Source organism: Haliotis asinina, chromosome 5 (assembly GCF_037392515.1).
Source record: "Haliotis asinina isolate JCU_RB_2024 chromosome 5, JCU_Hal_asi_v2, whole genome shotgun sequence".
Taxonomy (NCBI): Eukaryota; Metazoa; Mollusca; class Gastropoda; order Lepetellida; family Haliotidae; genus Haliotis; species Haliotis asinina.
This window is the reverse complement of record NC_090284.1, coordinates 51,271,478-51,293,967: the sequence shown is the minus strand read 5'-3', so window position 1 is coordinate 51,293,967 and position 22,490 is coordinate 51,271,478. Positions and strand designations below refer to the sequence as shown.

At 37.1% G+C, this 22,490-nt stretch overlaps 1 protein-coding gene across 1 annotated transcript in view; it reads left to right on the top strand.

The window, feature by feature from the left end:
- The first annotated feature begins 1,094 nt into the window (after nucleotides 1-1,094).
- Nucleotides 1,095-22,490, top strand: part of LOC137284738 (ubiquitin carboxyl-terminal hydrolase 43-like) — a 39,741-nt gene continuing 18,345 nt past the window's right edge. Inside the window, exon 1 of the mRNA XM_067816668.1 lies at nucleotides 1,095-2,077. Within this exon, the coding sequence (XP_067672769.1) occupies nucleotides 1,202-2,077 (876 nt within the window). The 5' untranslated portion in view covers nucleotides 1,095-1,201. The remainder of the gene's footprint in view (nucleotides 2,078-22,490) is intronic.

Here is a 22,490-nt window from a genome sequence, read left to right as displayed (position 1 = left end):
TGCATAGATATATTGGATGTATCTGGGTATACATGAGCATCTCTCCATTTTCGCATTTATACGTTCCATTTTAAAATCTTCCTCCTATAGCAGATTCGATGTGAAAGGTAGGCCATTTTTATTTTGGAAACATCCTCTGTTCATGCTGACATTTTCACTGTAGTTCTTCCTGTTAGAGTTGAATAGCAATTTCAAAGTAAGACTATCCATGTTTATACTCTTTCAACAACGTGTAAGATAACAATTTCTTTCAAAAAGTAGTGAGTGAGTGACGTTTCACATCTCACCCAGCAACAGTCCAGCTATATGGCGGCGGTCTATAAATAATTGAGTCTGGACGAGACAATCCAGTGATCAACAGCATGAACATCGATCTGCGTAACTGAGAACCGATGACATGTGTCAACCAAGTCAGCGAGCCTGACTACCCGATCCCGTCAGTCACCTCTTCCGACAAGCATGGTCGCCTTTTCAAGTTTTTTGGCAAACATGAGTTCCTGAAGACTCGTTCTACCCCGGATCTTCACTGGTCCGTAAATAACACTTTATATTGATACTTGTACCCTAAAAAAACCCCAATTATATGTTTATATACATGTACATGGATATTAGAAGAAAATCGTTTAATAAACATTTGAATGGGATTTTATGTGTGGATGTTCATTTTAGATTCTATCAAATCCTTTATTTCCAATAGCTTAAAGAGAATCGGTTATGAAAATCTATTACAAGGGAATTAACAAGGGGATGATTTGATATAATCGCCCTTGTCATCAGTGTGCGTCAATCACAGCTGTAATTAAATATGCATTATCATTATCTCAATTAGCAATTAGGTGTTTCTGCGATAAGGTGCTTACGTAATGTTAACTGGGAAGACGCCAAAACAGTAAATCACTCAAGTCACACTCCGACACAGTGATGACTTAGCACGACGTATTTGGTAGCACATATTATTGCGTTTACTTACGATATATACTTCGGCTGAGATAGTTCTGAATATTAAAATCAGCAGAAGACTTAGTAATATAGTGTAAAGTAAGGTTGCTGTTAGGAGAATAATTTTACCAGACCCGGCCTCGTTATGGGAATCAATTACCCATCATGCTTTCGTAAACATGGATGTCAAGCTAAGTCTACAGGTGGAAACAGATCTCCGGTGAAAAGAGTTTTTGTCCCTTTGTTTCTTGGTTCTTTCACAATGTCTGAAACGATTCCAGGTGGAAGACAAAGAGCCTCATCCGAGGGAGATATTTTGGATGACGACGACGACGATAGTGTTTACAGCACAGGAGTAGGTGCCCCTTTGAACTCAGGCCACCGAAAGGTAAGCACAAGCGCACTGTTGACAACTGTTGACAGACGAAGTCAAAGAGAAGACTACTATTCCGATGTTCCCGAAGAAAGGCGAACCATAGGGCCTTCTGAAAGGCGAAGTAAGTCGCGTAAGACATCTTTTAAATCAATAAAGAAACTAATGAATCGTGTAATGAAGAGTTCATCCTCTGCCAGCTCCATACACGAGCAGGATCCGTCATCTCGTGTGACATGGACCCCGACTCTCCGACGTCGAAATGACAACTTTCATGATGCAGCTGATCTTAGAGGATCCAGAAGAGGAAAACACGAGAAGTCGGAATCAACATCAAGACCCCTCATCACCGACCCAAACTTCACAGGCCCGAAGTGGGATAAAACGCCTGGAACAGTCGGTCTCAACAATCATGGGAACACTTGCTTTATGAATGCAATTTTACAGTGTTTAGGGAACACAGATTCGTTTGTGGAATACTTTGTTGATGGTGTGGTTAAAGAAGATTTGAGAAATCTAAGAAATATCAGGAAAGGTGCCATCAAAGCAGATGTGACTGAGCATTTGGCAGTGCTTCTGAAGTGTTTATGGTCAAACCGATACAGTGCTGAAGTGTCCAGGGATTTTAAGTCCATCGTTGGGAAGGCCAACCATCAGTATGAAGGTAGCTCTCAACATGATGCACAGGAGTTTTTGTTGTGGCTGCTGGACAGACTACATGAAGACCTGAACTCCAACATTAAAAAGAAAAACAAACCACTGAAGGTAAATATCGAAACCCTGGTTTTATTTGGTCAGTGGGAATGTTTAATAGCATTTTGTTATGAACATGTGAGATGTCACTGTAAAAAATACATTTTGGCTCTATCCTATACTCTCAGGGTATTTTACACACAAAAGACTGTTGACATTTTCTTCTTTTTGTGTATGGGTCTATTTCAAGTGTTTTTTCCACCTCTTTGAGTAATAGTAGACACACTTGTTTTATTATCTAGAAAGTAAACAAGTATGTTTAGCTGGAAATCGTTGCTGTTTATAATTACTGTTTCAATGAACCGTGTAATATGTTTGTCTCTGACTATCCAATGTAGACTTCCTGGTTCCTGGTGAGACTCACCTTTCCCTAGCTTCTAAGATAGGGTCAAAGGTCAGGCAGTGGCCTGCTTACTTAGCATGTCCAGTGTCCTGCTGTCTGTCCTCAGTTGATTGTCATCATGATCCTTCAGTTATCTCACAACTACATTATCATGAAATGATGCATGTTGAGAAATGTGATTATGTATGGGTTGTGGTAGAAGATAGCATATTTAGTTAATTTAAGATAGAATATGTTAATCCCTTTAATATAAGAAAACCATACAGATTCAATGAGAAGTGTTTGATGGCCTTTTAGCTGTCAAGAGTTATGGATGGCTTAAATATAATATATGGCAGTTACTGTGAGCCATTTATTGCATTATTGCAATATCAAAGAAATATTCAATTTGCAGTACAATAAATTACATAGCTGTAAGAATGCTGAGTAATCATAATTGGAAGTGATAGGAATATAAGTTTAACAGTATTAGCAGATACTTCATGTTAATTATCACTTCAGGCAGAGACAGAAATTAACCCTGATAAAACTGTCAAATTAGGCATATAAATAACTGAAGGTAACCGAGAAAAGATAAATTTATGCTGGCCCTAAGGGAATGTACCTGTCCATTAATTTCAATGGTTATGCATATGGTGTGTCTGTTCTTCAGTTCCTCAACTGTTCAGATAGATGTCAGCTAACTGAAATCTAGTCATTATGGTCATCAAACACTCTAAATCAGGTTTTCAAATAGTCCAAGATTTACTGTTTGTCTGTGCTGGATGTACTGTTTGTCTGTGCTGGAGATTACTGATCATTTTTCGATGGGCTTTCAGGCTTCGAAATAGGTTGATAGATGAATACTGTCAATGGCAAATAAAAGTAAAGTGTATGCAAAGGAAATTTGGATTTTGTTTTATTATGCTCAAATATGTGTATAATGATACACAATATTTAGCTTATCTTCAAACATTGGTTTCAAACATGCCACAAAGACCTTCTTTTAGTTCAAACAGTAATAGGTTGATGTCTAAAGACAATGCATCACATCTGTAGTGATTTGTTGAAAGGCATATTGAATATTGATGAAGATAGTTTTGAGTAAATCCAAGTCATCCTGTCTTTATTTTGGATAAGTCATTAATGCGACCAGATTAGATTGTTTGATAAGACAAGAAATCTTAGAGTTGTAATTGTTTTGATACAGTCAATTCAGTGCTGATGTAGTAAGTCTGATAATGGGACAAATTAGTAGTAAATATAAGTAAACAAACTTAGTCATCTTTGATGACGTATGTTTTTCACATGTTATTCATTAAGTGAGAACTAAGATCATTTGAAACATCATCTATTCATTACAAGGAAATATCCTTGAGTAATATTATTTTGCGAGTGACTTTAGGCACGTTTGGATAGAGACTGATACTGTGTCTGTCATATACCAGGTAAACTGTGTTGACATTTATGACAGCTTATGTTTGCCGAAGGTGATATATTTCACATAGCCCTTTTTTCACAAACAACTTAATTGAGTAACAGGCTCTGCATCAGGGTGATGCTTTTAGATTAAAGGTTCCTTAACCATGTTAACTGAAAACTTAATTGCTGACAGTTCAGTTTCAAAGGCTTTTGGTAGCCTTGAACTTTAAACAAAATGTTTGTCATATTTTTGTTGTTTAACATGTTTTGTTGGCCTTCAGTTTGCCATTTTCTATTGTGAGTCCTGAATTTTGACCTGAGTCTGTACATGTAGAATGATTCACAATAGTATCATCAAAAATAATTCATGTAACATCACTGTCCAACAGTATACGTCTGCCTGGCATTCTGTTGGAGGTTTTATTAGCTTGAAGTAGTTTTAGGAATAACTCAATCCTCATGTCATCACCGTGGCAGTTATCAATGGTTAGACTCTTTATGTTTCAAGAAAAGTTCCATAGTGAAAATAATGTCAATGATTAGTTTCGCAATGTTGTGAAACTATTTTGACACAAACGGAACTGTAAAGCAAATCAACATTATCATTAGACAGGGCTCCTGATAACAGCTTTATCAACGAAAGCGTAGCAGATATGCACCACAGTAATATGATACGGTCTTTGAATCATTTACAGACATATTTATCTGAAATAATGTAGTTTTATTTTTTACTGACCTGTTTACCCAAGAATAGCAATGTTGTGGTGCATATGTGAACAGTGTGTCCGATGACTTTAACTTGTACCGGTCTTGAATGAAATTTGCTGGACATATCCTATTATCAATAATTTGAAAGCGTTGTCGAGCCATTTTGACATGTGGTTACACAATCGGAAAAACTTTGTCTTTCTCCTGTTTCATTACTTTCTAAGCTGTAATGCATGGTAATAATAATTGAACTGAAAAATCTGAATCACTGATTACATTGACCAGTCAGAAGGTGCCGGATCGACTCTCATTTTAAATTTTTAGTATCCTGGGTATTTCCAAAACATAATTTTTGCGACCTTGAAAGTACAACCAAGACTATCATTTTGCTTACTCATGAGTTTTTATTTTAATACATGATTATTTACCGGACACAGTGTCAGACTGACTTTCAATTTACGAGACCCCAACAAATTTTACTGGTCACTTTGCAGGTACATACTGGAGAAGAAAACACTGATGAAGTGAAACATGTTACTGATGATCCATTAAATTCTATTCTGTACTCGAAATGTACTCTTAATTTTTCCAGTCCCCCTTTATTGAAAAAATAAGGAGCACATACTACTGATGTTGAAAAATTATCTGGATGCCTGATTTTAAATTCTGATTTGGTCCATTGTTGTTTTGGGGTTTATTGTCCAGGTATTGGCAAAATTTATTAACATTATTTGCACTCATGAGTACTGATCAGAACTTTGTACACTATGCTATTCCAGTTGAGCACTGACAGACATGAGACTTGAATGCATGTTTCACAAAGGAGACATTGTTGGAAAGTCTAAAAATACATCAGTGCTTCTGAAACAAAAGACATCATTTAAACAATCCTTATGTTCACGTCTGATGTTCAGTTTTTAGAAATGTAAAACACATTCAGAAGGAATGAAAAGGCTCTACAATATCATTCATTGTTTAGAAGGTCAGTATATAATTGAAATGTGATGAATTAAGTTTATAGAGTTGCAAATGTTAGCAAATGTGTGCCTCAGTAAAACAACCATTAATTGTTTGAGGAATTTGTGAAGAACTTATATGTCAAAGTGACCTATATTCTGAATGTGCTTATCATGCTTATGAAGTTATGTGCCAAATGATTTATCGTGATGACCTTCTGTTCTTCAAATATGAATACAGCTCTTGAATTAAGGAACCAGATGTAACTTGCACCCAGTACATGTTGACTTCGAAACAGGGTTACACCAGACAAATCTTGCTGCACCCTGATCATCTGAATTTATCGAAGATTTAACAGATGGGAGTTCAGCCAGTATCAGATACATTATTATTTTTTTAGAAGAAACATGCATTTTATCTTAAAGCATCCACACTTCTGTGATCTCAAGCCAAGTAAAGCATAAGAAATTAAACATGACAAAGAGATTAGTGATATAGTATGGTAAATACAGCCTTGAGATATTGTTTTCAAAGATCAATATTCTGTGAACAAGTAAGGGTTAGACAGACACAAAATGGAATTTTTAGCCTCTCTACTTGGCATGTGTAGACATAAATATCAGGTTGCATTCTTAAGCAGTAAGTTACACAGGTGCATGTTTTGGAAAGCCAAATCATGCCCTGGAATATTTGACTGCCCTAGTCAAATGAGGCATCCTAAGTAATAAAAAACCCGATATAAGACAACAATTACCCAGGTGTTCATAGTGCTCTTGATAGTATAAAGTATATGAAATATGTCATAATTAATTTTGAGTGAGTGAGTTAGGTTTTACACCACTTTTAGCAATATATCAGCAACATCATGGTGGGGGACAGAAGAAATGGGTTTCACATTCTACCCATTTGCGTAATTGGACCTGGGTCTTCAGCTTGACAAGTGAACGCTTTAACCACAAGGCTACCCCACTACCCCGCATTAGTTTTTGGTTGTGCACAAATTTCAAAAAGCAATCTGAACACAGTATAGAGTAATGGCACGGTGAGTAGTTTACAATCTATTCTTTTCTGCTATCTGTCGGTATTTCTTTACAAATGTTTCTGTACAAATCAAATGCAGGTATCATATGTACATGAACTCTACAGCAGTGAATAGTGCACACATGCCATAGGTCATGTTTATTGTAACTGAGCCATGTATAATCCTATTGCTAGCTTAGGCAACATCTTGCACACATGGTACAGAACAAAAAAATAGAAACCTTGAAACAGTTGAATTATTTCTGAGAAAGGTATACTGTTTTCTACATGGGTTAAAAAAATACCCAACCGCTCCAAAGGAGTTAAAATATACTTAGAACACTAATAAAACTATCTGTACCATATGTGATGGTACCACATGAATAAATACTTAATGGTTCAGAATTTATCTGAAGCCTGTACTTATCTTTAAATGGTTGCTCCCTCAACTCAATTTTTCTTTTAAGCTAACGTCACATGACTTTTAAGAAAACAATTTTGGAGAAAGAAAGTTAAAATTGTCATAATTTTGATTGTTACTATGATGACTATTTAAGTAAGACAGGAGCCTATTGTAGTGGATGGAATCAAGAAGTAGAATTGTTGTAGAAGGGAGATCTGGTTGTGTCCTGCTGTGCCTAGTATTGCATGCCTTCTGTGTGACCGGTATGCTTGTTTGGGGGAGGTTGTGCTGGTTCATTGAGAGCTGCACATCTACACACTGAAACCAAACAAACTAATTTCTTGAGCAAACCTCACCTTGCTATTATCTAAACATTGATCAAGGGTGATACACTTTCAGGTCATTTTGTCAAGTCACAGGTCATGAAAAACCAACACAAGCCAGAGGACCCCAGATGTGGTCATGTGCTTGCGCTCTTTGACAGCTTATTGGCGTATATGTGACAGTCAGATTGTTAAATCACTCATTTTGTGAAATGACTAAAACTTTCATGTGACAGTGTTCGTTCATTTGAACCCATGACCATTGCAATGAACAGGATCCCAACATGTTAGATTAACATTATAGTAAAGATAAGCATCTTTGGGCTATCCTTGATATTGCTCCAGTTTATGCTGATTTTACATTTCTAAAATCTTGGAGTACCCTCCCTTTTTTCTTTGAACAGCTACATTTATACATAAGGAACACTTGCCCTTCTTGTGACATTGTAAATACGTTGGTAGTTGTCTTAGGTAAGACAGTTTCCTGTGCACTGTTAGGCATGCCATGATGTAATCATCTTCATCAGGATCCCCAGTTTGTGATTTTTATGCCACTGACTATCAACTAAAATGTTTTCGTTGTGTTGAATATATTTTGCTCCATGGATCCAGTATGCTTTCTATGCCAATAAGCATACATTTTCAGAAAAATATTTTACAGGCTATTTCTAACTTGTTTCTATTTGTGACTGTGTATTACAGTCCCAAGTGAGTAATATATTACAGAGAAAGCCCAGTGATAAACATGTCTAACAACAGAGCGACTTATTACTTCTTTGACATTATCCACTGCAGTTCATGCATGTTTGATGCCTACATTCAATCAGTAAATATTTGTACATAGCCACAGATTGAAAAAAGATGAGGATGAGATTGCACAGCGATGTTTTTCTGCTGGTTTTTTTTTTTTTTTAACTTTTCATGCATGCTTTGGCTAATTGTGAATTTGCATGTGTACATTTTACACAAAGCTTTGTCCTATCTGGAATGCTAAAGGTTCATTTTTAGTCTAAAGAGGATAACTTTTCATTCTCCCCATCTCTTTAGACATCTTCCCACATGAAGCCAAGCTGCTATAAAACAACGTTCTTTCTGCTTACATTGATAAAATGTTGTGAAATGAAGACATTCCCTGGGATTGGGAAAGGCAAGGGCCATTGGCCATTTTGCTCATTAGAATAAAAAATTGACCCATTAAAATTTTGAAGTTTACTGTTGATAAAAGGCAGTGGCCCATTCTAATTTCAGAAAATCACTGATAATACAGAAAATGTCCCATTGTCAAAGTTCTCTATCCCAATCCCTGCATTCCTCTTTGACACCTTGTCTTTCATCAGGACAAGGTACTCTAAGGATTGGCAATTATTTCGACATGTTGGTGAGACAAGATGGCTGGTCAGTTTAACCTAGTTTTGTTTAACCCTATGCTCCCAAGTAGAAGTGTTAAGTGCGGTTAATTGTTTCATGATTTCAGCTATGTTCACACCTATCACAGGTACCGAGCTAATGACAAACATTTTAAAGAGTGTGGACCTCATCCTATCACACTGCGTGACAAATGTGACCGTGAGGTGACCGAGCAAGCCTGTTAGCATATTTACACACCTCCTCGGACCTGTGTTATTGATAGGAATTGTCACCTGTACTATTTACTGCTATTTATGGAAATGGCCACAAAGACTGCTTGACCACAACATGACCAATATGGAGTCCTGTATCTGCCTCTCTTCATAATCCAGCCTTTGCTTTCGTCAGCTGGCTACAATTGCATGTCTAGTGGCTTAGTCGCTGAGCTTTGATTCCATATTGAATTGAATATTATGGTCCTCTAAGTTTGTAACTGTTAATAATTCAGAACATGTCTGTGGCATGTGAAAGCTAGAGTGTTTTCAGTGAGTGTTGATGACCTAGTTGTTATAACCTGGGGCTGTCTTCGACACACAAACTTAAGATAAATATGATTTATTGTTCAGGTGTGTGATTTGTAGTTCGCTATAGCAGCTCAATTCACTAAAGGCCAAAGGAATTGATCTGAATTGTCAAATGCCATACAGGAGGTAAAATTAATTTCATGACTTCACAACGCGTTTGTTTGTTAAGGAATTAGGCTGTGAAACAGGTGTCTTGTACATGGGTTAAATTGAAGAGGGCGGACATGTTTTTTGATAAGTATTATATGGGTTGCCATCAGTGGAAATGATATTATGTTCCCACTATGTTTTGGCTCTGACAACTCAGATAAAATATTGGCAGTAGGAACCTATCATAAATTACCATGAGGCTTCCTTCCAAAAGGTAGTTTAAGGAACTGAGCAAGTTTCATTGAGCAAGGTATACATGTTAGTATCTCTGATCCAACTGTATTACATGTCCGTCCTGTTACCAAAAATACCCTTGACCGTAGTCTGATTTCAGTAGGGTGTCAGGCTTGTCTCTCATTACCAACTATGCATAGTATTGGTATTGTTCTTGAGTGTAATTTGATAGAATGTCTGTTTTTAACACAAGTGTTGTTCAAGTCACACTTTAAATAACCTGTAGTGGTAAATGAGTTCATCGTGTTATAATAGAATGTTAAATGTGATGAGGGTCCCGTTCCATCCAACCTTAATGTGACCTGATGCAGGGAAGGCAAGTGCCCAAACTCCTCCTCCCAGTGTTAAATGTATACTTTGGAGGACTGGACATTTTTATCTTTTATTAATAGTTGCCTGTACATTGTCATTATTGTGGCCAGTGATGGAAAGAGATGAGTCATTTTACCTGAAATGTTTTTTTGGTCAACAAAGTTTACCTGCTATTGTGTATTGTACTGTAGAGCTTAGTGCTGGAGCGATTAATCATAGGATTGGTTAATCATTCGATCCAAGTCAAAATAAACGATTACTAATGAATTGCAGATTGATATGACAACATGTTATGATAATCATTTCTACTAGGGCTGTAACGATGCATTGAACTATGGATTGGAATTGTTGAATCTCTGATAGCAATTAATTGATGGTAGAAACAAAAACTATGGATAGTATGTATACCTGTTGATAGTGTAGTAATTGACATCTGTTGATAAATGTGCAGTTCAAACTGCAGGAAAAACCAGAAGTGTTTGATTTTGAGTTACCGACCCCTGTTACCTCTTAAACAAACTTGATCTGGGTTAAAAGTTTCTTGTCAGTTATTAAGAGAGACTGAAACTACTTCAGCTTGTTTTTATTTGATACCTGTAAACTATACATTCATATGGGAAATGACTTCACATGAGACCATTCAAGGAGAAGGAAAAATATTGCACTAGTATTTACAATTATTGGTTGCAATAGACTACCACTATCGCAGAAGTATTTTGCAATAGACTACCAGTATCGCAGAAGTATTTTGCAGTAGACTACCATTATCGCAGAAGTATGTTGCAGTAGACTACCACTATCGCAGAAGTATGTTGCAATAGACTACCACTATCACAGAAGTATGTTGCAATAGACTACCACTATCGCAGAAGTATGTTGCAATAGACTACCACTATCGCAGAAGTATGTTGCAATAGACTACCACTATCGCAGAATTATGTTGCAATAGACTACCACTATCGCAGAAGTATGTTGCAATAGACTACCACTATCGCAGAAGTATGTTGCAATAGACTACCACTATCGCAGAAGTATGTTGCAATAGACTACCACTATCGCAGAAGTATGTTGCAATAGACTACCACTATCGCAGAAGTATGTTGCAATAGACTACCACTATCGCAGAATTATGTTGCAATAGACTACCACTATCGCAGAAGTATGTTGCAATAGACTACCACTATCGCAGAAGTATGTTGCAATAGACTACCACTATCGCAGTAGTTGTGTCCATGTCAGTAGTCACGCCTATTGTATTGTGTTGTGTTGTGTTGTGTTGTGTTGTGTTGTGCTGTATTGCTCATCAATGTTCATGCTGTATGGAAGTGGTCTGTGAATACTCCGTGAGTCAAATCATGAGTGTCAATGTTTGCAGTCGGGATACAATAATATGCATCAACCACGTCACCAAATTTATACCTTAAATGAGATTCATGTATTCCACAAGAATCCATTGTAGCCATATCTTCATTGGTCTAGGCTATTGCAATTGCGTATTATGAAGATTTTGGTCCTGTAACTCATATACCTTTTGCATTTGTTTCTTATACAATCTGTCTGAGGTGTCAGAAATAGATCTAGGCTCAGTCCTCAAAAGGGGAAAGGCACTCTCATACTTTAACATTGGCTTATGATGGCCATACCGCTAAGATCACTTTCGGCCCTTGATTATCTTGTATGCAATCTGTTGTCAATAGTGGATCAGACTCATTTTGAAGGTCATGTTGTAAGGAACCCTGCTTTTTGGAGATCTGTTGTCTTTCAGAAATATAAATAGATTTGAGCAAGTTTCAAATTGATACTTTCTTCAATCACCAAACTAACGTGGATTCAACATACAGGAACAGAAACTTGTTTAACTTTAAGTAAGTTTTCATAATGTTTAAGGTATCATCATGGATAGCAGTGCTGAAGAACCACTTTCTAAAAATATTGTTATTAAAGCCAGTGTTTTTTCCAGGTTATTATATTTCTCTGGTTGACATGAAGTTGATGACAAAATATTTTTTGGGCAGTACTGCTCCCTATGCCTTTATTTCAGATTTGAGTGCTTCAGATTTACCATGGTCATGGTGATTGTGCTTGTCGTAAGAGACAACTATTGGGATTTGATGGTCAGACTCGCTGACTTGGATGACACGTCATCAGTTCCCAATTGCGCATGTCGATGCTCATGTTGTTCATCACTGGATTGTCTGATCCAGGCTCGATTATGTATAGACTGCTGCCATATAGCTGGAATATTGCTAAGTGCGGCATAAAAATAAACTCACTCACTCACCCATGGTCATGAAGAGGGAAGAAAATGTATACAACAGTCATGTTCAAACAGAGTGGTCCACCCCACACAGGGACTCTTTCATTCAGGAATTGCGCTTCCTTTTTTCCTTTTTTCTTCCTGAAAATGTTTCCTGTGTTTATAAATTTAGAATATTGTTATGATTATTTAAACAAATCATAGTTAATCCCAATATTAATGGTGCATGGAATATTAATCAAATTAATAATTAATCTACAGGGGTGGGACATGTTATGTCAGCAATCATCTGAATATTCTTTAACGGTTTGTCAATCATTTATTGTGGTAACAAGTACAGACTTTCAAAGATGAGATATGTTTCAATCCTTCACTGAGTGGTAAGAAAGATCTAAAGAACATAACTTGATTATGGGAAACGTGTAGCTAGGATCAAATACATTTGAAGACAGTTAAGTACTTGTGGTCCTACTGCATGTCATGCGATCAGTGTACAAAACAGGTCATGGAGACTGGTGTCTCTTCAAGTCTAACCTATGAATGTTTATTGAGCTTTTTTTTTAAACAATTGTTCTATTGTGGTGTTATGTATACATTTTACTGTCATCACAAAAATATGTTCACTGTCAACAACCTTTTCCTACTCAAACATATCAGTGTGGAAATAACTTTAAAATTGCCAGTGTACTCTGAGATAGTGTCACATGTAAAATCATTTGCCCTGAGAATTTTTTGTTGTTAATTTTTGAAATAGACAACAAGTTGTTTTTTGTTGTTGATTTTTTAAAATGGACAAAATGATTAAAATAGGAAAGTCAACTAGACATGATTAGTGTACAAATTTACTTGATCGACAGTTATAAACATTGGACTTGGATTTTGTGCAGTGACTTGTTTCCACCCCTGCATGTCCAAGCCTTAGGTTTGTGGTTTATGTCAAACTTTGTAGATACACTAACCACATCATTTTCCCCAATTTAAAGTGTAGCACTGAGACATCCTCAAAACACATTAGATGATTGCTGTAAGCGAAGAGTGACATCACTGTTTTGCATCAATGACAGAGGATTTAATTCACTCATGGTAGGAAGAATAGTAGGTGTAGACAGTGAGGATAAGTGTCACTTATCATTGACCATGACCTTCAGTTCAATTCAGGAGTTGTACATACATATGAGGAGCTGGGCCTGTTGCATGGAGCTTGATACAAGGCGATGCTGTGTTTTTGCTAAACATGTTGTAGCCACATGTCCAAACAAAATGTTGACTCTGAAATTAGAACCTCCTTAATATGAATAGCTCCCACTGCATATTCAAGGAGGCTGAAATTTTGCTTCCTTGGTATGAAATTCATGGTGATACGGCTGTTTAGATTTGCTGTTTATAGAGATGGAGTGTAGAAAATGTTTGCTGTGGGTAAAAGTTAATCCTTGTCATATGATCGTGATGATGTTGTTTGAATAAGAAAGCTTTGGATGGTCAAGACGTTTGGGGATGAAGCAGCGACTTGTTTGAGATGAAGCAACTACTTGTCAGATAACTACAAGAAATGAGACTTTGTTGCTGATAATCATTTAGTGCTTTCTGATTCTATGATCAGATGATCATTCCGATGTTGATGCTTTCAGTCTTGTGACTGGCATAGTATCTATATTTTCTTGTTTAGAAATCCAGGGTAAGTTCCAAATAAGTTATAGCCAGTTCTTGAATGCAGCCATGATATTGCCATGATATTGCTAAAAGTGATGTAAAACTAAACTCATTCACTCAGTTTTTGAATGAGCCAGTTGCAAACTGTTTTCATTTTAAACAGAATATTTTTGATTCAGTAAAAATCCAAGGGATTAGACTACTTTCATAATAACAGTTTTGTGACATATTTGTAAGTCCTGTTGTGTTTAAAGAAATACACATGGCGCAAATTTTGTGCGTCTGCTCAGGAAACAACTTTGACAGGTTCGAAAAATGAGATATGTTAAAAAACAGCCATGGAGAAAATGAGTTCTGTGTAATTGTGTAATTTTTTACCTGTATGTTGCCAGGTTGCTAGTTTAGCTATGTAAGAAAATCTGGTGATTATTTAATCATATCAACAGTTGATTGATTTGGCCAGGAAGAATGTTCATCCATCATGTAGGACATCTAATTAATGATGTTGTGCTGTCTGGAATATGGCTAGGGTGACATCCAGACAGGGTGCATTTGTAGTTAACCCACAGAAAATGATACAAAAAAATGGAGAACAGCCATAAATGTCTACATCAAAGATTCACACAATCACCAAACAAGGCCTCTGCTGATATGAGAGGATGGCATTAGACAGTCTAGGTTTGAGAACATTTTTCTCATAATACAAGTGCATATTGTGGAAAATTTACCTTTTGGGGCACTCATTATTATGATGCGTAAAAGAAAGTATTTAAAAATATGAGTAATAACATCAGACCTTTATCAATATCTCACCTACTGGAAAACTGATATTTGTTTCTGGGACTGCCAGTGGTCTTATGAAATAATGCTTTTCTGCACTCAGTAATAGGGAGATTGGATATGGGTAGCCTGTACAAGGACAAGATTTTGTATGTGCTTTTGTACAAGGGAATCTTAGCGCTAAGGTGAGCGTTAAGTCCCATACCTTAACCCGTGAAGGTCCTGGGGTAGAATAGGCCTTCAGCAACCCATGCTAGCCACAAAAGGCGACTATGCTTTTTGTAAGAGGCGACTAACGGGATCAAGTTCGCTGACTTGGTTGACACATGTCATCGGTACCCAATTGCGCAGATCGATGCTCATGCTGTTGATCACTGGATTGTCTGGTCCAGACTCGATTATTTACAGACTGCCGCCATATAGCTGGAATATTGCTGAGTGCGGCGTAAAACTAAACTCACACGCGCACTCACTCACATAGGCATTAAGGTAGTCTCAGCATGGTTTCGTTGGTTTGTACAATGGGATCCAGAAGGATACCTTTGATATGTTCTTCATTGTGAAGTCAGGAGAAACAAGCAGTCAGTTTATTCTGTTAGACATACATATAGCTTAGAAAATTTCATGATTTGGTTGTTGGTGATATTGTACTGCTTGTGTTGAAAACAGAATAAACTTTATTTTGTTTGATGTCTGAGGGGAGACCCTTTCACCTGTCGTGCAGGAACACTTTTTATGACTCATGGAGCATTGTCAACAGGATAATAACTGCTCTCTTGAATCTGAAACACAACACTTTCCCCTGCAGCTTGTGTTGAGTCAGAAATATCTGCTGGCTTGTAGAAATGTTGAAAACTAACCCAACTGATGTTTTTAAAGCTTTGAGATCTCTGGCTGATATCTAACCCAACTAATTTCTGTCCAGTCCTCATTTTTAAAGTCATAAGTGGTTAATCATACAGTATTTAAATATATCATATGTCTGCTCTTTTCTCATGGATCATAATACAGATTTGTAAGTAATATTGTCAAATTGTGTTCCAACAAAAATCAGTGCAAAATGGTATTAGAGACAGCACTGTGTCGAAATCTATTTATGAAGTTAAGGTATTGTTGTGTGAGTGATGTAAGCATGTGAGTCAGATATTGGCAAGTTCAAAGATGATGTGTTGTATTTGATACAGACCATTTACCTTTGCATTGAACATAACGCATCACTGCTTCATAATGTAAATATTGTCCTAGACATACTCCTCTTTGTCACACAAGTACCTTGCAAACTCTCTGCTTCAGTGCTTTGTAGGCACTGCATGATATTTAAGGCTGATATAGTTGATGTTATTTCCTTTGTGTACATATCAATCTGCTATTTAGAGAGTGGATAGGTTGTGTTTAGTGTGGGTAGATTGCTTAGGTTCAGTGCATCAAGTGCATCAAAGCTAGTGTAGACTGTCAAATAAACCCTGAAGCAAATACATACAAGCCCATGCAAGTCTAGAAAATGTGGCAAGTCTACAAGTCTCAGGGCTCCTTTTTATTATATTCTATTTTTTTAACTATTTACTTTTTATTTTTTTTTCTGTAAAATATGTTCATTTCACAGTCTAAGTAAACTTATCCTCAGTACTTTTCGTTACACTCCACCACTGAGTCTAACTAAACCTTATGGGAGGTCGCATCAGGTAACCTTTGAGATTGACCAATCAGAACACAGCTTACCAAATCGCGAAAGTGCACATTCGCACATACCTTTTGAACTTTTTATCTCGAAAAGGTTCGTACCCGAACGATTCTGAATGCTATTTAGCGTACAATCGCTTCTGGGTGATGCACACGGCGTACATACAGCCATGACAACAGTGCATAAACAGTTGCTGAAAATAGTGTTTTTGATAATATTCAAGGATGTTATCTTTCGGAAATATTAGGTAATGGTAACCATGTCAACAGAAACCCCAAAGCGTATATACTGCAGGTCAAATAACTGTGTTATATGCTGATTTTTGCTTGTGGATAGATCTGTGTTGGTGACCCGAATATTTTGAAAGTTCCTCCGATCCCTAAATAGTAGCCGTTGTCTGATTGGTTAAATCTATTTAAACGTCTCGCATTTCATTGGACTGTGATTGGTTGCTCAAAGGTTACCTGACGCGACCTTCTACTAGGTTTTGTTAGACTCAGTCAGGTGGAGTGTAACGAAATACACTGAGACGAAGTTTACTTAGACTGGTTCATTTCAGAGACTAGTTGTTAGTCTATAGGTAGTGTTGTGATCTGATTGATATGGAAATGGTGCTATTTGATAAGATATTTGCTTAGTCCTACATCGTGCATCATCTTCCTACCTGTCACGGATCACACTCCACAATTCTTAAGTTCTGTCAAGAAGGCATTAAGAACTAACTGTCTTTCACTTAGGAGAGGTTTCAAAAATGTTATATTTTAAGTGCAATTAAAATTAACTCACATCTGCAAGCACAAAAGCAATTAAATACTGGAAGGGAAGGACAAATGACATTTCCTAGTTAACTGCCACATTTAACAAAGTTTGTTGCAAGTCAGTTTGAAAATTGTGAAAACAGACAATAAATTTTAGCTCTGCATTTTTTATCAGCTAATGATATGTGTAGAAAATGCTTAGATTATGCTCTAATGTTCTATATACTGATGCTCCCTTTTCAAGTAGGAGATTTACCTTGATACCTGACATGAAGGAATCTTGCCTGTGGTACATGCTGGTGAATAGTTGACTTTTGTCTTGTGTATAAACAATTCCTGGGTACTCTCAAGTCCATTTGTAACTTGGGATCAAGTGTGACCAAGTTACTTACAGCCAATAAAATACAAAGTAGATGTGATTCCATAGTCATGTTTTTGGTCTTGGTGTTCTCATCTGATCAGAAACATTATGACTTCATGCAGAAAATGTGACTTGCTGTTTGAAATATGATTGTATTTCACATCAGAACGGAAGTCATATCATTTGTTAGGTGTCATTTGAAAGAGTTAAATTCATTGAACCATCCATACTTGTCGTCCTTGCGGTGGATATGATTTGCATTAGTTTAATGTGTATTGTAGGACAGAATAGTTTCCAACAAGGAACACACTGTATTGTCTGTCTGCTTAAGCTGGTGATAGCATTAGCTATCTCCACTGATTTGTTTACTGAATCATGGGTCGCTCAGTGGTTTAAGCATCAACACTTCATGGCAATCACTACATGTAATGATGAAACCCTTTGTTGTACCCTATGTGATATGGCTCGTCTGTGTGAGCATACAAACATTCCCACCTATCCTTTCACTGATAGGTGGTTTGTCCTTTTTAATCCAGAAACATGTGTATTATTGTACCAGGCCATCTGTCAGACCAGTTTGATTATGCTTGACCATACTTTTTATGACAACCCCCAAAATGGATTTGGAAGTCCTTTGGTTTTATTGCATTTGATCTTTATAGACTCATGGAGGTTCTTGAGGTTCTTCAGTGTGTTATTTGTGGCTTTGAATACTGATGCTGACAGATCAGATGACCTTGACATGTGGGTCAAAGGTGATGAACTAAGAGTAATGGGAACTACACCCAGTTCATGAAATGACAGGGTAATCACTTATGTGGATTTGAAATACTCCAGATAACCCCAGTTGACCATGGTCATTTTGAGGTTACCTGTACTGGAGTCATCCATCTGGTTCGCTGACTACCAGCTGCTTCACTTTATGCATACAACTTGTATGAACACGTGGATATCTAGAATTATTTAACATACATACTTCACATGATTGCTGAAGCGAAAAATTGCTTATACCAGTTTGGTCAAGAATACAACTCCCTACAAGCATGATTTGTTTGTTGTTTAACACAATGCTCAGCTCTGGAATATTGAGAAAAGACATGCAATTGTTACTGAAATCTGATTCTTCATGCTTGGTTAGTGGTGATGTGGGATGACCATGAGTTAATCCAACTGTTGTTGTGTCCAGACTGCAAACTAGAAACTACTTAAAGTCTTCTTTGATGACAACCAAGTGAGGGCTGTAATTCTGAACCAGTTCTCAATGCTTGAATGTTGTTGCAAAGTGAATGAAAGGGACAGAAAATGTAACAATTAACATATTTGTCATGTCATTAAAGTCATCAGCATGTGAGTAGACAATGTCCTTAGAGAAACTTAGTGACAAAATATAGAGAATGATTTCTTCAGTGGTGCCTTTAACGTGTGCTCTTACATTAGTAACATAATTTTGGGAGATTTTGTGTCATTCCTTTATAAGTTTGCTCTGATACACTCAATATAATATTGAAATGAAACTAATGGTGTTATGTCTGGCTCTTAACAATCTCTTGCATTTGATGTCCTTGCCTGGCTTACAAAGGCTGATAGCAGTGTCAGATGAGACCATTCATGTTCTGCAGACTGGAGTAGACTGGAGGTATTTTTCCCAGGTCTATTACAGTCATTTCTCTCACAGACTGTGAAAAAGTTCATCTTGTGGCCCCAGGTATTGTCACACCGCTTTTGTTGTCAACTCGAGGGCATAGTTGTCTGGCACTTGTGTCACCGTGGTTACTACAAACTGTTAACCCTCTTCTTCCTCACCTTAGAGGATTGATGCAGAATTACCTGTAACTGAAAGGGAGAAATATGTTTGTGTTCATTACCTGTAAATGCCACACACACTAATTGTTTTCAGATGGGCCATGGGAAACTTCATGTCTGTATGGGACAGAACCTGATTTTACAGTGCCAGGAATTAAGAGGGATTAAGGGACCTTTCAGATTTTTACTGCAGAAGCATTTAATTCTTGAAAACTGAACACTGCTTCTTCCACATGAGATTGTTTCTCCGAACTCTCATCAAATATTTAGAATAATCAGAAATCGGTATCACACATTATATCCAGGTGGGGAATCGAACCCAGGTCTTTGGCATGACGAGCAGCCACTTTAACCTCTAGCCTACTCCATCACTCCTGGACTTTAATCACTGTTCAGGATGTGACAGTATTTTCCTTGTAGGCAGAGTATAAGTTGGTTGTTACTTGTTGCTGTTGTACATGTTACATGTCCTAGATTGTGCCCCACCTGTCATTTCACTATCCTTATTGCAAGTCACTATTGCATCATGGGAGGTATGGCTAATATAGTGTCAATTATTAACATAGGTATAAGGACCAAACCCTGGGTAGCAATGTTGTAATATGACTGATAATTAATGACATGTAGTACCAATATGTTAAATGTGGTGCCATGGATTTAATATATACTTTGAGGGTAGAGACACACCTGTGTAGGATACAGTTCAAGATATTACACCATTTGTAATGACAGCTTAACAAAACATAGTTCCTATCTCTGTAAGAAGCATACTTTGAATGCCTGGCCAACTGCCACAGGCTATGAAACTATTTGAGGTGTAACCTTTGTAGCATATATCCATCACAACTTCCTTGAGCTACTGGAATGTTTTGTACACGATCCCACCCTTGACAGTTTTGAAAGTAAGACAAGTATGTTATTACAGGTTCAAGTTTGTTACCACAGGTAGCAGTGGCTGTGACATTGAGTGGAGGACTTTCTTAGATACGTTGTAGTAGTAAACATACAAGGTCAAGTGCACACATGTGTACTATGCTTACTATGCTTAAACCTTTGATATTGATAAATATTTTGAAGTGGTTTGCTGTTGCCAAACCTTTTGGTATTTCTAAAGACAAATCTGAATCATAAAGGGGATCTGGTGCAGTAAATTGTGTTTAAATATTCATATTATTGTCCTTTAGCTACCACGGCTGTTTGTGAATATTGTTATCTGTTCCACTGCGCACAAGTTTGATAATCTAATAAAGGCTGACATTTACTTGTTATCACTGTTGATAAGAGACTGGCTCTGATTTGTCACAAGGGAGTGGTTTGACAATTCAGTTATTGAAATGAGTCAGGTATGAGACTGAGATAGAGATTGATTTCAAGAGGTAATCTGTCATTAAAACTGTTTAATTTGAGGAAATTTATTTTAAAAAGGCTGTTTACTTAATGTTTTTCCTTTATCCGTCACAACGTGACTCCGTGGTCACAACACTTGCTTCTATGAAAACTATGTGGATAACCGAGGTGTGACAATACAGAAAATTCATGATACGATACATATCGCAATATCTTCAACTTGATATGATACGATACAATTCGATGCACATCATGATATGCTATCTTTGGTTATATTCTTTAGAAAGGTATATTTTGATATCATGTAACAGTGTAAATTGTGACATAACTCTGTCCATTTCTAGTTACAATTAACAATTTTGAGGTCAACGATATGTATATCGTGATCTAAAAAAAGTATCAATGTATTTATTGTCCAATTAAGTATCATGATAATCGGTACTACGATAAAAAATCACTGCTCTAGTGGATAAATACCTGGAATAGGTACGTCTGATAAAACATGCCAGCCACGAGATAGGACTGACTCAGTGGGATGCAATTCATTGTTCTTGACCATGGGGTAATAGTGGTGATGGCGCACTCTGGATGTAATGGATTGTCTCCTCTTGGTGGTCGTTTCCACAGATGAATGCCTGTACTTTTTGTAGGAGTAAATTTAAGACATATGAATCCCTTGGTCACAAGAACCAGAGGAAGCTGTATGATATTAACACCATTTGGTTTCTATTGGACATCATGAACACTATCAAACAAGACCTTACTTCAGATGTTCTTTTGTGAAACAGACATGTTGAGGTCTGTGAATTACCGGACTACAGCTTTTGCAGATCTGTGTGTCTTACTACTTGTGATGATCTCTGCCCATATAATAGAACACAGCATGGGTGCAATATGAACATGTATGGGAAACTATACCTATAAAATTTGCACAGTTCTCTATTTGTTATTGTCTGTAAAGCAATAATCAAGTCTTTTGAAGAATAACATTGCAAGCCTTATTCTTTATTCATTCAGTCTTTATATGACTGAATAACAGTAGTGTGAGTGTTATCTGTTGTGTGCTTCATTCTTGATATACACTTTTCTGACAGGTTGGTTTGGGGTTTACAACCATGGTATGACAAATGCACACAAGTGGGGCGTCACAGTCCATTTAACTTTGTATCTCATTGATATGCAAGCAGTTTACGGGACTGTCATTCTGTTTAAGGCAACTCCATGAAATAGCCGAGGTTTGAAAGGTGCTTGCATCAAGTTACAAGCACAACACTTTTCTGTCAGACCTGAATTGAGCCAATGGGCCATGAAATACCACCGAAGTGGAATCTCAAGCTGGTGCTTGGGCTTAAATCAGGTCACCTTTATTGTAGGTTACTCACCTGTAATGAGGTCACCCATGATAAACATGGTGTTTGTAAATTAATTCTTTGGAAGTCAGTGATGCTGTTTTGGTTCTTCTTGCGAGCTTCTTTTGCTGGATCATGTCAGTTTCCTAGAAAGTGCAACTCAGTTCATTCGAAACAAAGACAGTCATTGTAGAAATATAAATGACACAAATTCTATTTTGTTGTATAAATGGTGTTATCATTCAAGTTGAATTGAGTGAGTGAGTTAGTGAGTGAGCATGGTTTCCCACTGCTTTGATCAATATTGCAGCCATATCATGGCTAGGGATACCAGAAATGTGCTTCACATATACCCATGTGGGGAACTGAACCCTGGTCTTTGGCGTGACAAGTGATTACCTTATCCCTTAGGCTACCCCACCGCCCAAGTTTAAGATGAAGGGGCAAGTGGTAGTGAAAGCTTGGTGTGTTGTTATTGCTGTTTGTCTAACAGCAGTAAGTATGCATTCGCTTACAATTTACATCCAGTTCACTACATTTGCAAGTAATGACTGCAGTTTTGCAAAATGTGTGTACATTCAGTTTGCAACTTAAGCCATTCATTGGAAGCCCAAATACTGGAAATACTTTTTGATCCAGTAAGCACAGCTAATAATG